The following is a 16,038-nucleotide window of genomic DNA, read 5'->3' as shown; positions in this document are numbered from 1 at the left end:
AAAAACAAAAGCGAACATTTGTTTTATTGCAGCTTAGGTGTGATAGCTGCATTAGATTTTCTTTTTAGACTTACTTTCCTTTAATTTTCATCTTGCGATCCAGCCAGTAAGTCTTATTATTCAAAAAGAACAAGCTCTCTTCAACATGAATCAGTTTACAGAGATAATGAAAACCAGTTAACACTGGCAGAGGTGCTTAGAAGGATCAGTTTCTATTTATTCATGAAAAAAAACCTTAAAAAGTAGAACTTAAGGCAAAAAATTATTATTTTTTTTTTTTTTAAAGGGAGAGTTACCTTTACTTCCTGTCCCATAACCAAAAACAGGAAGTGAGGAAATCTATGCAAATTAAGGGAATTTCTTGGGAACTCTCAGATCAACAGAACTAGTGTCCCTATTGGAAGATTTCCCCTCAGTTTTCTGGGGACAACCCAAAATGTGGGGCTTATTTTACTTTCACTTTCGATGATAATGCTAAACAAGACAATGCTAAACAGGACAAATTGAGATGGTGCATCTCTTAAAAAAAAAAAAAAAGAAAAAGAAAAAGGAAAGAAAAGAAAAGGTGTTCGAATCCATCTCTACTCTATCCAAAACAAAAAGTTTTGCCTCAAGTTATATTTTAATTCGAAAAGGAAAAAACAGTTTTCTGTAATTGATTAGAAAGTGTGAGCTGGAGTTTGACTTCAAATTGTTGTGTATTTAAATCTGCTAGTGTATTTAAACCTCCACACAACACTGACAATGTTGCGGTTTTGGTGTGCCCCCTGTGCTCATTCATTGTGGAAGCACACTAATACATGAGGTATTTAACTGGCCAGATCACCAGGTGGGGAGCAAAAAAAAGAACTTAATGCAGCCACCACATCTAATAATTGGTAAGATACATTACATTTTGTTTTGGGGTTTAATATCACTTCAGTGTATCATCCCTGTCAATCTTTAGCAGAGACAAATGTAACTTGATAAACTTAAAAAAAGTAGCAAAAAGTGTAAACAGAAGTTACATATACAGCGGGTAAAATAAGTATTGAACATGTCACCATTTTTCCCAGTAAATATTTCTGAAGGTGCCATTGACATTTGAAATTTTCACCACATGTTGTTAACAACCCATGCAATCCATACATACAAAAAAACCAAAACAAATAAGTTCAGAAATTAAGTTATATGTAATAAAATGGAAGACACGGGGGAAAAAGTATTGAACACATGAAGAAAAGTAGATGCAAATAAGCATGGAAATCCAAGACACCAGCTGAAATCTATCAGTAATTAGAAATCAATCCTGCCCCTTGTCAGTGCAAATTAATATCAACTGGTTCAGTTTCAACTGATGGCCTATAAAAAGGTGTCTCATTGCCAAGGCGTCGCACAAGAAACACCTCATGATGGGTAACAGCAAAGAGCTCTCTCAAGACCGTCACAACCTTATTGTTGCAAAACATACTGATGGCATTGGTTATAGAAGGATTTCTAAACTTCTGAATGTTCCAGTGAGCACTATAATCCAGAAGTGGAAAGAACATAATTTCACCATAAACCAGCCATGACCAGGTGCTCCTCACAAGATTTCTGACAGAGGAGTGAAAAGAATTATCAGAAGACTTGTCTAAGAGCCAAGGAACACTTGTGGAGAGCTTCAGAAAGACCTGGAATTAGCAGGTACAATTGTTTCAAAGAAAACAATAAGTAATGCAGTCAACCACCATGGCCTGTATGCACGCTCACCACGCAAGACTCCATTGCTGAAGAAAAAGCTTGAAGCTTGTTTAACCACTTGCCTACCGGGCACTTATACCCCCTTCTTTACCAGGCCAATTTTCAGCTTTCAGCGCTGTTGCACTTTGAATGACAATTGCGCGGTCATGCAAGATTGTACCCATATGAAATTTTTTTCTCACAAATAGAGCTTTCTTTTGGTGGTAATCGCCGCTGGGCACTTTACTTTTTGCGCTATAAACAAAAAAAGTGCAAACAATTTGAAAAAAAAAAAGTTTCTTTGTTTCTATTATAAAATTTTTCAAACAGGTAATTTTTCTCTTTCACTGATGTGCGTTGATGAGGCAGCACTGATGGGCACTAATAGGCGGCACTGATAGGCAGCACTGATGGGAACTGATAGGCAGCACTGATAGGCAGCACTAATGAGGTGGCACGGATAGGCGGCACTGATAGGTGGCACTAATAGACAGCACTGATAGGTGGCACTGACTGGCATCACTGCTGGGCACTGACTGGCGGCATTGCTAGGCACTGACTGGCGGCACTGCTGGGCTGCACTGATGGGCACAGGTGGGTGGCACTGGTGGGCACAGGTGGGTGGCACTGGTGGGCACAGGTGGGTGGCACTGCTGGGCACAGGAGGGTGCACTGCTGGGCACACTGCTAGGCACAGGTGAGCGCACTGCTAGGCACAGGTGGGCGGAACTGGTGGGTGGCACTGCTGGGCACCGATCATCAGTGCCCTGATGATCGGTGCCGATCCCTGCTCTGACAACTGCCGGTTTTTGGCAGTACTTTCCTCACGCTCTGACAGCGTGAGGAAAGTGCAGCCGAGAACCGGCAATTGCATTTCCCGGTGATCAGCGTGTCATTGGACACGGCTGATCACGTGGTAAAAGGCCGCTGTGATTGGCCTTTTACCACATCACATGATCAGCTGTGTCCGTAGGACACAGCGATCACGGAGATTACCGGGTGCGCGCCCCCGGGGGCACGCAGGAGAGCGCGTTCTGGGAGGACGTCATATGACGCCCTCCCAGAAGTGGCCGGCCGCAGTGTAGCCGTCATTCGGCTATCTGCGGTTTGCAGGTGGTTAAAGTTTGCTGCACAACATTTTAGACAAGCCTGTGACATACTGTGAGAACATAGTCTGGTCAGATGAGACCAAAATCAACTGTTTGGGTGCCATAATACACACCATGTTTGGAGGTCAAATGGCACTGCACATCACCCCACAAACACTATATGAACAGTGAAGTTTGGAGGTGTGAACATCATGTTGTGGGGCTGTTTTTCAGCATACGGTACTGGCAAATGCCAAGTCGTTGAAGGAAGGGTGAATGGAAAAATGTACCAAGACATTCTTAATCAAAATCTGCTGCCATCTACCAGTATGATGAAGATGAAACGATGGTGGACATTTCAGCAAGAAAATGTTCCCAAACACAGAGCCAAGGAAACTCTCAGTTGGTTTCAAAGAAAAAAAATAAAGCTGTTAGAAAGACCCAGCCAATCACCTGCCTTGAATCCAATAGAAAATCTATGGAAAGAACTAAAGATCAGAGTTCATGGAAGTGGCCCATGGAATCTTCAAGATTTGAAGACTATGTGGAAGAATGGGTCAAATCATGCCTGAACAATGCTTGCGACTAGTTTCTTCATACAAGAGGCATCTTGAAGCTTTTATTACCAACAAAGGATTTTGCATGAAGTATTAAATAAGTTTCAGTTAGTGAGTTCAATACTCTTTTCCTGTACCATTCCTTTTTATTACACATAAAGATTTCTAAACTTATTTGTTTAGGTTTCTTTGGATGCATGGATTGCATGGGCCGTTACCGATATGTGGTGCAAATTTCATGTTAATAGCACCTTTAAAAAATATATTTATTGAGAAAAATGTTGATGTGTTCAATACGTATTTTACCCACTGTATTCTATACAAATACATTAAAGTGGTTGTAAACCTCTGACATGCAAAATGAAGAAATGAACAGGAGTCACCGCTAAAGGGTTTTCAGACTCCAAAAGATGAAAGGGGATGAGGGAGGAGAGCTCCAGTACACAGCCCGTGACTGATAGTCTAAGCTGTGCAAGTTTCTTGTGTGCTGTGTGTGTGGGTTGTCCCTTCCCTCCACTTAGCTCTCAGGTTACACAGATCTCTTCTCTTTGAGCTGTGCAGTGTGTGATCAGATCTCTGCTCCCTGACTCTGGAAGCTCAGGCAAGCTGTGTAACTTTTGGACTTTGAACTGATGTACAGAAGAAAGGGCTGCAGATAAACAGGTACAACTTATAAAGGAGGGTTCCTTTCATCTCTGTGTATCAGAGACTAGTCTCACTTCACTGGATAAATGTAAGGGTTGTAAACAAAATAAAAAACAGAACAACATTTTCCACAATAGTTGTTCTTTTAGTGCCACAATAGTTCTTTTAGTACATATATGTGGATTGGATGCGGTTTGAACCACATCCAATCTGCATGACATGTGAAATAACATTGCTTTCTATGGTTCCTGTTCACACATGACTGGTGCACGGCTGGTGCAGATTCAGTGCAATTTTAAAAAGAGTCATATACAATTTCTGAGCAGTGCGGTCTGTTTCAGGTGCAGATTACAGGCTATTGACTTTTATGGGAACTGTTTAGAAACCGCACACGTTTGAACAGGATAAGACCCTGAGCTAATTCCATCGTGAATCTGACGTGAACCTGTGAACAGCTTCTGTATCAATTAGCTGTGAAACCTGAGCTTCAATCCGCACCGCACATGTATGAATCAGCTCTAAATCATTTTGTCTAATAAATATTGCTGCCACTTTACGTTTGAAGAAGTTTGGAAAATCTGCAGTAACTCAAAGATTTAACAGATACCGAAAATTACCTTAATGATATCAGAAATGCCTTTATCAGAGCAGCACTCAATGAATGTCTCAATTGGATAGTTTAAACCAGGAACCAGAAGTGGAATCTGAGGAGAAAGTATTGGACCATAGACAGGAAGTTACAAAATATTTTTCTTAGGTACAAGATAAAGAACAACATTGCTTTGGTCTTTGGTTGCTAATGAAGGCGAATAAACCAAAAATAAAAACCCAAAACAAAACAAAAAAAACCCAAAAAGGTATAAGAGTAACTTTGTAGTCTTCAAATGTTTATTGATAGAAGGGATGACCCTTCCTTGTATGCACAGGTGTCTGCTTCATTCTTCTATCTGCCTTGGCTGTCTGCAGCAAATTCAAGGTGGAATATTTATTGTGTTACCTCCACATAAAGCATATCTGCAATTAGCAAAACCTGAATCTGAATATTTTTTACCACTTGAAAACCAGCATGTTAAACTCCATTCCTGTTCAGGCCATTGTTCAGTTTCCAGCACTGTGATATTTTGACTAACAATTACTTGGTCATGCAACACTGTACCCAAATTATTTTTAGATCATTTTTGAGACAGATATAGCTTTCTTTTGGTGGTAATCACCACTGGGTTTTGTTTTACTATATAAAGTTTCTGTCTTTCAGATTTTTGCCAAAATGTATTCTACATTTCTTTGGTTAAAAAAAAAAAAGAAAATAAGTGTATGTTATTTAGCCTGTGTGAATATAATAGAGTCTACAGTACAAAGGCCCCCAAAGTTACACTTTTTTGGAAAGTAGACACTCCAAGGTATTTAGTGAGAAGCATTGTGAGTTTCTCGAAGTTTTTGGAAAATGAGGAACGTAAATTAAATTTGATTTTATTTCACAAACATTGTCTTTGTCTGTTTAACATGTTATTTCCCACACACAGCATAGGTATACTGACAATTGCACAAAAAACACATACCACATGTGTTACTGGCTGCACTGGCTTTGGTGACACTGTACTGATGTGGTGGCAACAGGGACAATGTTGATGGTTATACTGGTTCTGGTGACACTGAGACTTATGTGGCTAGCGATCAAGAATATTTTTGCTGGCTGAACTAATTTGGTTCCACTGTCACTAGTGTGGCAGTGATCAGGAACACTGATGCTGACTTACACAGGTCTGGTGGCACTGGGTTTGGCATGGATAGCGATCAGAAACACAGTTGCCGATTTACACTATTGCTGCAGTCAGGAACACTTTTGCTGGATTACACTGGTCTGGTTAAACTGGGACTGCTGTGGCGGTAATAAGAAACACTGTTGCTGGCTGCTGGTGTGGCAGTGATCAGCAACACTGTTGCTAGCTTACACTGGTCTGACAACACCAGGACTGGCATGGTTAGCAATCAGGAACACTGTTGCTTACTTATACTGGTTTGGTGCGGCTGCAATCAGGAATACTGTTGCTGGCTTACATGTCGGGTGAAACTAAAACTGGTGTGGCAGTGACAAGAAACATTGCTGCTGTCTGTTGGTGCAGCAACGTCAGGACTGGCAATGGCTAGAGATCAGGAACATGGTTGCTGACATACACTTCTCTGGTGACACTGGGACAAGTGTGGCTGCAATCAAGAATACTGATGCAGGCTTACAGTAGTCTGGTGACCCTGGGACTGGTGTGGTGGTGATAAACACTGTTGCTGGATGCTGGTGTGGCAGTGATCAGCAACACAGTTACTAGCTTACAGTGGTCTGGTGACACCGGGACTCAAGAACAAGGTTACTGGCTGCAGTGGTCTGGTGGGGAAATGATCATGAACACTGTTGCTGGATGCAGTGGTCTGGTGACACTGGACTGGTGTGGTGGTGATCAGGGATGCTGTGACTGGCTGCACTGGTATAGTGAAACTGTGCTGGTGTGGCTAGTATTCAGGGACACTGGGCCCTGTACCTCAATCTGTGATCAGATGTGTCCAAAAGACAGGGCAATAACAGGGTGTGCACAAGGAGGAAGTTTATTAAATGCCGTCAGGGGTGAGCTGTCTGACCGTTTACATACAGTAGTCGGATGGTAAATGGTTAACATCACTAGTAAGTCACCTGAGCCAAGCTTCAGGTGGATGGGTCTACAATGGCTTTGGCTTTACCTTTATGCAACTACAGGGAAATGGTTTAGATCCAACTGTTAGGCTTAGGTGCTCACATAATGACTGCATACACGGTTAGATCTAATTGTGATTCAAGCCATTGAATATCCAAGCAGATAGGAAAAAAATCTGATTATACTATATATAGTAAAATAAACTAATAATAAAATCTACGCAACAACCATCCCATGTTTATTAGTACATTTAGTGTAAAAAGAAGTTGTTTACTAAGCAGTTTGGATGTGAAGATTAGTCAACTGGAAAGCTGAAATGTAATGCATAACAAGAATAATGAGAACACAGAAAAAAAAAAAAAAAGTGTACCTCCCTTCTCCAGCACTTTTTTATTAACCAAGTTTCATTTGCTGTGAATACTACACTAACAAAAATGCCCCCTAACACTCAAGCATGTTAAACTGCTAAGTGAACATTTTTTCCAATGGTATTTGCAAATGTATGAAATCAAAGACCTCTGTTTAGATTTTATTAGGTTTATACATTTGGAAAGCCACATTACATGGCAATGTTATGGCATGTCTACAGAGGGTGATCCCAGTTTGGGAAGCAAAGTATTAAATAAAATAAAGGCAAGCTTCCAGTAAAATTCTTGTCATTTATGAATGCATGCTTGTCATGTTGTATACAAGTTTTCTTTGACCTACCTTGAAAAATGCTGGCTTTAACTGGTATAGTCGTTCATCATACAGGAAACTAATTAAAAGCTGCATGGATGGCCGGTTCTGTGATGTGTTCTGTAAGTTAAGAATCAGTTTGAAACGAGGACCAATACCCTGTACCTGGAATAAGAGAGGATTTTTTTAAAATGTTCATCACTAAAGACAGAAAGAGAAAAGCTGACATGGGCAGGATAGACCTTTAAGGCGATATGACTAAATATATGGCAAAAAATAAACATTTCTAAACTGCCATTGCAAACACACAGACAGCTAATACTTTGATCAGCTCAGCTTAGCTATTGAGCACCCATTTCCTCCAATCTCAGAGATGTTGTGTTAAGAGATACTGAACAACCTTATTGGTCAAGGACCCTCCACTTTCCAGTAATTGAAAATGAGACACAGGGTGAAGGTACACAACTGGCACAACTGAAGTAGTTAGATTACTGAGCAGAAAATTGCATTGATATTTGCAGACAGAGAGCATATTTTGATAGTTGACCACCCAGCTCCTGCTAAAACTAAAAAAACAAAACAAAACAACACTCCCCCCCCCAAAAAAACAAAACACCACTTCCTTGGCCTTCAAGACTCTACTCTTTGCTCACTCTCCTCCACTCCTCTTCCTGTTGGTGTCACCAAAGGCTTTGTCCTTAAGATTCCTATTCTCTTTCTACATGTCTTCCCTTAGTCAGCTGATAACCTTACATACTGATGACATGCAAATCTCACTAATCCTCAGCTCTTCCTTTCAGTCTCCTTGTGCATCACAAATTTACTGATGTACATATTGGTATGGCTGTCACACCACTTCCTTAAATTTGATCTAAAAAAAACCCAAAAAAACAAAAAAACACACAACTCCTTATACACAATTCTAGACTTACAGTTAATCCAGAGTAAGGCATAAAAAACCCAATAAAGCATGATCCAATTCACTTCCTTCCTGATCCCCCAAGAGAAAATCTGATATTCCCTGGATCAACTGCCCCTGTTGCTACCTCTAAATATTAGTATCCAGTTATATTTTGTGCATTTAGGAATGAATACAGCAATACAGCAATTTTTTTTTTAAAACAAACAATCGACTGAGCTGGCCAGAACCAATTTTTGATGGAGTCTATTCCACATTTTCACAGCTATTACTGCGAAGAAGCCTTTCCATATGTGAACTCATCACCAAGTTCACTATAGGGACCATTTTTGTATTTATGCATGGCAAACACATTCCCCCCCCAATCACCTCTTCTCAAGAAAGAATAAAATTCAGTTCAGCCAATTTTCCTCATAGCGGAGCTCCTACATGCCTCTTCTCTGCACTTCTTCAGTTCTCAAATATCCTTTTTGTGAACTGGTGACCAAAATTGAACTGGATATTTTAAATGAGGTTTTCAACATTTTTTACAAATAAATATCTGAAAAGTGTGGCGTCCATTTGTATTCAGCCCCCTTTACTTGGATACCCCTAACTAAAATCTAATGGAACCAATTGCCTTCAGAAGTCACCTAATTAGTAAATAGTCCACATGTGTGTAATTTAATCTCAGAATAAATACAGCTGTTCTGTAAAGCCCTCAGAGGTTTGTTAGAGAACAGCATCATGAAGGCCAAGGAACACACTAGACAGGTCAGGGATACAATTGTGGAGAAGTTTAAAGCAGGGTTAGGTTATAAAAAAATATCCCAAGCTTTGAACATCTCATGGAGCACTGTTCAATCCATCATCTGAAAATGGAAAAAAAACAAAAAGTATGGTACAACTGCAAACCTACCAAGACATGCCTGTCCACTTGAACTGACAGGCCGAGCAAGGAGAGCATTAATCAGAAAAGCAGCCAAGAAGCCCATGGTAACTCTGGAGGAGCAAAAACAAAAAGGAAACAGTCCCCTGCGCTCAAAAGTGTTATATTAGGATGGAATAGTATCTGGTCCTTCACGCAACCAGTGCTAGCAAAGGCCTTACTGTCCTCTAGGGTTCAGTGGAAGAACACAGGGACGATAGCTGTAAAATCAGGAAAAAACAGGGCGCACCAGCCTAGTGCATTACCTAAGGTGATACCTTTAATAGATTAAAAGAAGAAATATACTCACAAACACTGTGATAATAAAGGCATATCAAATTCAAAGCAACCAGTACACTGGATCAGCTCCCAATTTCGAGAGGATCCTCCAGATGGCTGATGCGTTTCAAGCAGTGGTCTCAGGGCCTATGCTGTCTTACACTAACAGTCTTTAATCACAGAAACAGAGGTTGCATGGCATAATGCAAGCCCCTCCCATTGGAAAATGGGGACACTGCCCCACTGGAGGGTCCTCTCGAGATTAGGAGCTGATCCGGTGTACTGGTTGCTTTGAATTCTATACGCCTTTGTTATCACCGTGTTTGTGAGTATATTTCTTCTTTGAATCCATTAAAAGTATAATCTTAGGTAATGCACTAGGGCTGATGTGCCCTCTTTTCTCCTGTTGTTATAACTCTGGAGGAGCTGCAGAGATCCACAGCTTAAGTGGGAGTCATGCACTCCAAAAATCTGGCCTTTATGGAAGAGTGTAAGGAAGAAAGCCATTGATGAAAGAAAGCCATAAGAATTCGAGTTTGCAAGAAGCCATGTGGAGGACACAGCAAACATGTGGAAGAAGGTGCTCTGGTCAGATGAGACCGAAATTAAACTTCTAGGCCTAAAACCAAAAACGCTATGTTTGGCGGAAAACTAACACTGCACATCACCCTGAACACACCATTTCCACCGTGAAACATGGTGGTGGCAGCATCATGTTGTGGGGATGCTTTTCTTCAACAGGGACAGGGAAGCTAGTCAGAGTTGATGGGAAGATCGATGGAGCCAAATACAGGGCAATCTTAGAAGAAAACCTGTTAAGTGTCTGCAAAAGGCTTGAGACTGGGGCAGAGGTTCACCTTCCAGCAGGACAACGACCCTAAACATACAGCCAGAGCTACAATGGAATGGTTTAGAGCAAAGCATATTCATGTGTTAGGAAGGCCTTGTCAAAGTCCAGACCTAAATCCAATTGAGAATCTGTGGCAACACTTGAAAATTGCTATCACAGATGCGCTCTATCCAATCTGGCAGAGCTTGATCTATTTTGCAAAGAATGGGCAAAAATTCCACTCACTAGATGTACAAAGCTGGTAGAGACATACCCAAAAAGACTTGCAGCTGCAATTTCAGTGAAAGGTGGTTCTACAAAGTATTGACTCAGAGGGGCTGAATACAAATGCACTCCACACTTTTCAGATATTTGTAAAAAAGTTTGAAAACCATTTATTATTTTCCTTCCACTTCACAATTATGTGCTACTTTGTTTTGGTCTATCACATAAAATCCCCAAAAATACATTTTAATTTTTTTGTTGTAACATGACAAAATGTGGAAAATTTCAAGAGGTATGAATAATTTTTCAAGGCACTGTATGCATGTTTTTAGCCCCCAAATGCATAACCTTTTATTTATCAACATTAAAGCTCATATGCCACATACAGTAGTTGCCCAATTAATTAGTGCACTGAGGTTGGCATGTAAACTAGAGACATCTTTAACTATGTAACTCTACTGCATGGCTTGGTGTCATCTGCAAACACTGAAATGGTACTTTTAATTCCAGACTATATATAATTTATAAAAGATGTTAGGAAGTAAGGGTCCCAACACTGTCTGAACTGTTCTGGGCTCATAGACTTAAACTGGAAAGCCTGAACTTATCTCTACATGGGCATGCTGGAAGCCATTTTGTTCTTAATATTCTATGTTCATGGTTTCTGAACAAGGGTTCTAACATTATTTTCAGTGAATTCTTATCTCTTAAATTTAGAGTTTTTTTTTTAATCAGCCAAAAGGTTAAAAGTCAACTTTAACACAGGAGAACTCAAAATCATTCCTAATCCTATACTGCCCCCTTCAGGTAATTGGGATCATTTAGTAGAGAAAATGACACCTAGTGTAACTTCATAATTAAGCAAGATAAGCTATGTCCGCCTAGGTTCTTTTGGGATAATAAAAGTTAGGACACACAGGAGACAAGAAAACAACAGATGGACACACAGACACAAGCTAGCCAAGAGCTGACATACGTTACCAATATTTTCGATGGTATCAGTGATAACTCTCATTTTTCTGCAAGCAGTTGGTACTAGCCTTATATCTCCAGCTAAATCATTTAGTCATTTAATCGTTTAGCTAAATCGTTTAGTTACGTTTATGGTTAGCAACTGTAGTATAAATTATTTTCAGATCAATTCTCTGGGGGGATAATTCTCTTTTAAAATACCCCGAAGCTAATTTCAGCTTCTAGTCAATGGTTTAGCTGGGTATATATGACAAAGTACACAACTTTGTGGAACAGTTGATCTTGGTCTCAGATAGATTCTAAGCTTATTGGATTGGCCTGTGTATGGTATTATAAATCAATTCATGCCAAGATACATGTTGAGCTTTGAATATCTGGTTGTAGAGAGATCATGTGGTTGATCTGCATAGCTGTTACCATATGTTGCTAAGTTACTGATAGTTTCTTACACTGCTTTGCTAAACAGTTAATTTCAATTTATTAATATTTGAAAATAACTGCTGGTTTGAATTTCTAACCAATATTTTTGAATAGATCATTGTAATGTTATTTTGATTTGTTTATTATCATCATCTATTATATTTCATTACCATTTTGTACTGATTTTATTATTAATAATAAGTATATATTTTTGCACATTATTGCTTTTTATTTCGTCTTCAAATTAGCACCAATAAAGAATTCAGATTATCAGTTGTTTTATGAAAATTAGTAGGGAATCTTCCTAATTCTAGATCCCCACCTGTTTTCATACATTATATACGGATTATTTTCTCAGAGCTAAATTTCTGACAACACTGAACCTTGGGGTACACCACCAATAACTTCAGACCATTCAAAGTATGAATCATTAAACACTGCTCTCTGAATATGGTCTTTTAGACAGTTTTCTATCCATTTACAAACTGAATTTTCTAAGCCTGTAGACTTTAATTTACACATTAGCCGTGTGTGAGGAACAGTCTCAAATGCTTTGCTAAAATCCAAGTATACTATGTCCACATTCACTCCTTTGTCTAAGTTTTTGCTTACCTTGTCATAAAAAGAAATCAGATTTTTTTTTTTACAACTTTGGTCTTTTGTGAATCCATGCTGACTATTGCTTAAAACATTATTTTCTAGCAAAAACTCTTCTATATGGTCTTTTATTAAACTCTCAAGTGTCTTCCCAAGCACAGAAGATAAACTAACTGGTCTGTAGTTACTTGGTAAAGACTATGACCCTTTTTAAGTATAAGCACACACTGGCGTTACGCCAATCCAGTGGTACCATACCAGTCTCTAAAAATTAGAAACTATGGCTTAGATATAACAGAGCTCAACTCTTTGAGGACAAACTTGGGTGTAAGCCATCTGGTCCAGGTACTTTATTAACATTTATTTTGTCTAAATGTTTCTGAACCAAACCAATTTTGGTCATTGTGGATCATTTGGAGCTACAGTGCTCAGCATAAAAGGGGTACACCCCTTTTGAAAAGTAAGGTTTCAATATCTCAATTAACACAAGAACAATTTCCAAAATTTTGACAAAACTGAGTTTTAAAATTGTTTAGCTCATTACATGAAAATAAGGTTAATAATATAACTAAGTAAAACTGAAGATTTTGTAATATAATTAGTTGATACAAAAATGAATCCACACCACAAGAAAAACTACTACATCTAGTATTTTGTATGAAAATTGGCGACATATTGCAACATCTATCTCAAGAACGACCTCTTTTAGAGCCTGGATGCTGAATGGAGAGTGATGCTCAACTTGTCTCTTCAGAATTCCCCCTAGGGGTTCGATTTGGTTCAGATCAGGAGATATACTTGGCCACTGAATCACTTTCACCCTATTCTTCAGAAACGCAACAGTGACCTTAGATGGGTGTTTTGGATCATTGTCATGTTGGAAAAGTGCATGATGACCAAGGGCACGGAGTGATGGTAACATCTTCTCTTTCAATATACTGTAGAGCAGTACATCTGAATTCATGATACTATCAATGCAATGCAGCTCCCCAATACCAGCAGCACTTATGGAGCCCCACAGAAGGACACCGCCTCCACCACATTTCACTGTAGGCACCGTGCATTTTTCTTTGTACTCCTCACCTTTGCAACAATATAGTTCTGAAGCCATCAGTTCCTAACATTCATAACTCCAGAGTACAGAGTGCATGGGCCCTGGCAAATTCTAGGCAGGCTTTTTTGTGCATGGCACCAAAATGACACCCATGCATGCCAATTCTCTGCAGTGTACGCCGTAATGTGTCACAGTAAACAATCACCCCAGTTTGGCTTTCTACATCGTTGGGTAACTGCAGTGAACTTGCATGGCGATTTTCTTCAACCCTTCTAATCAGAAGATGCTCTTGTCGGGGTGTTAACTTCCATGGACAGCCCGGACGTCTCTGTGAGATGGTTGCAATTCCATCTTTATTTTTTTGTATCACTTTTGCTATAGTATTCTGACTGATAAGCAAAGCGTTGCTGATCTTCTTGTAGCCTTCACTTTTCTTTTGTAAAGACATTTTCTTTCTCAGGCCTTGTGACATTTCTGTTCCATGTGGTGTCATTGCTGACAGCATAAAATAGGAAAGGGGTTTCTTTGTTAAGTAACGCCCTTTTATAATCAACTATCTGCTGGACACCTGTTTATTGAATAATTAGACTCACCAGTAGTTGAATTCTTGTTAATTAGGATTTTGTTGTCCAAAATTTAGCTTTACTCCTTAGACTTTCATTGGGTGTATTCATTTTTGCAACATGGTCTTGAATGAATTTTTTTTTAGGAACAATACTTTGTATGTGCAAATTAACAAATCTTGTTTGCAATCAATGGCCTGCAATTGTGGGAGTATTTTATAGTATAAAGTCCCATAGAAAATGTTGATTCTGAAGGGAAAGTAAAGGTTTTCTGACAAATATGTTGGGGTGTACTCATTTATGCTGAGCACTGTATATCACTATTACCCCCATTTGGGACTTGAGCTTCTCCATTTTCCTTTGTATGTACAGAGCTAAAGAAGGTATTTAATAAATTAGCCTTCTCTTTGTCCCCAGCAATCAATTCAAAATTATCTAGTAAAGGGTCTACATGCTCAGACCCAAGCTTTTTACTGTTAATATATTTTAAGAATTTTTTGGCATCTTGTTGCCTTAACCTCCATAACATTTCCAGAATATGCCCCTTCCTAACTAACTACACCACCAAGCTGCTAATCCACACATTGGTTATCTTTCACCTTGACTACTGTAACGCCCTCCTCATTGGCCTACCTCCACACACCCATTTAGTATACCATAAATGCTGCTGCCAGACTTATCTACCCCACCACTGCCTCCTCCCGCCATTCCCTTCCCTGACTTGTGATTACCAAACAAATAAATACGTCTTTCTCAACATCTCCACCAGATGCCTCCAGGACTTTTCCAGAGCCTGTCCCAACTTCCAGAACTCTCTAACCCAACATATACGGCAATACCCTACCTTGCTTGCCTTTAGGCAATCCTTGAAAAACCAATCTCTTCAGTGAAGCCTATTCCACCCCTACCAACAACTGCATTTTACTTAACCGAATAATACCTCCAACAATTATTGCTTTTTGTACCACTTTCCCTTGTATGTAAAAAAAAAAAAAATGTATTTTTTTGGATAACAAATCTTTTACTATTTTACCATTAAATGTACCAGTACCATTAAATGCACACCTGAGAAAAACGAATCTATAAAGCAGCGTGTACTTACAATAGCATTAAGTGTAAGAGGTTCTTGCATGGTTGAAGATACTGGTGTAAGGCTAGCATCCAGAGCCTTAACATACGCTCGGGCAGCATTAAGACGTAGGCGGTACAAATCCATTTGAAATACACGGTGCATAGCTGGTAGAAAAAAAGAAATATTGCTTTTATGTTTTCATTTATTCATACTTCCTTTTAGTCCGAGTTATGTTTGGCATACAAATCAACATCAGACTACCCAACATACTTTTGGGCTTTTGGGTTAACAAATCTGATATTTCACAGATTTGGCCATATACAATATGTTGGCAGTTGTGAAGGTAAAGAATATGACATTTTATCCTGTATGCCTACCATTTACAGGAAGAGTAACTGTTTCATGCTAATTTTGTTGTATGACTGGCACATGTATGCCTTTACATGATCTATTTACCTATCTGGGCATATTCGAGGCACAATCCGTAAATATATACAATTAGCAAATATATATTAAACAACTATTTTTAAAAGTGATGCTTTGCTAAAATACTTTAGTGTACATATACACTCAACATTGAAACATTCCTTCAACAGACAATGGAGTCCTCACAGGCCATATTTTATCACATTTGTTGAAACATTGTCTAAAGCTGGCCATACACTAGTAGAATTTCATTAGAATTTTTTTGTTTGAGAATGGTCGTTCAATTTTCTAATGGTTAGTGGGGACAAATCGAAGTTTGCTTTTGATCGTAGCTCTGAAAAAGTTTGCAGGAAATAAAATTTATTAGAATAAATACAGATATTGAATGAAACCAGTGTAATACCTCTGGGATTACATTAAAA

The 16,038-nt window shown here is 39.1% G+C and overlaps 1 protein-coding gene across 2 annotated transcripts in view; it reads right to left on the bottom strand.

The window, feature by feature from the left end:
• The window catches only part of BBS1 (Bardet-Biedl syndrome 1), a 67,040-nt gene that overhangs the window by 4,709 nt on the left and 46,293 nt on the right, over window positions 1–16,038 (bottom strand). For both annotated transcript variants that reach the window (XM_089658079.1, XM_089658080.1), the window contains 3 exons: window positions 15,221–15,354; window positions 7,384–7,518; window positions 4,609–4,695 (listed from right to left, as the gene is read on the bottom strand). In XM_089658079.1, the coding sequence (XP_089514205.1) occupies window positions 4,609–4,695; window positions 7,384–7,518; window positions 15,221–15,354 (356 nt within the window). The remainder of the gene's footprint in view (window positions 1–4,608; window positions 4,696–7,383; window positions 7,519–15,220; window positions 15,355–16,038) is intronic.

Source organism: Staurois parvus, unplaced genomic scaffold (genome assembly GCF_062004578.1).
Source record: "Staurois parvus isolate SC_StPar_1 unplaced genomic scaffold, SC_StPar_1.0 ptg001051l, whole genome shotgun sequence".
NCBI lineage: Eukaryota > Metazoa > Chordata > Amphibia > Anura > Ranidae > Staurois > Staurois parvus.
This window is presented reverse-complemented; position numbering and strand designations above follow the sequence as displayed.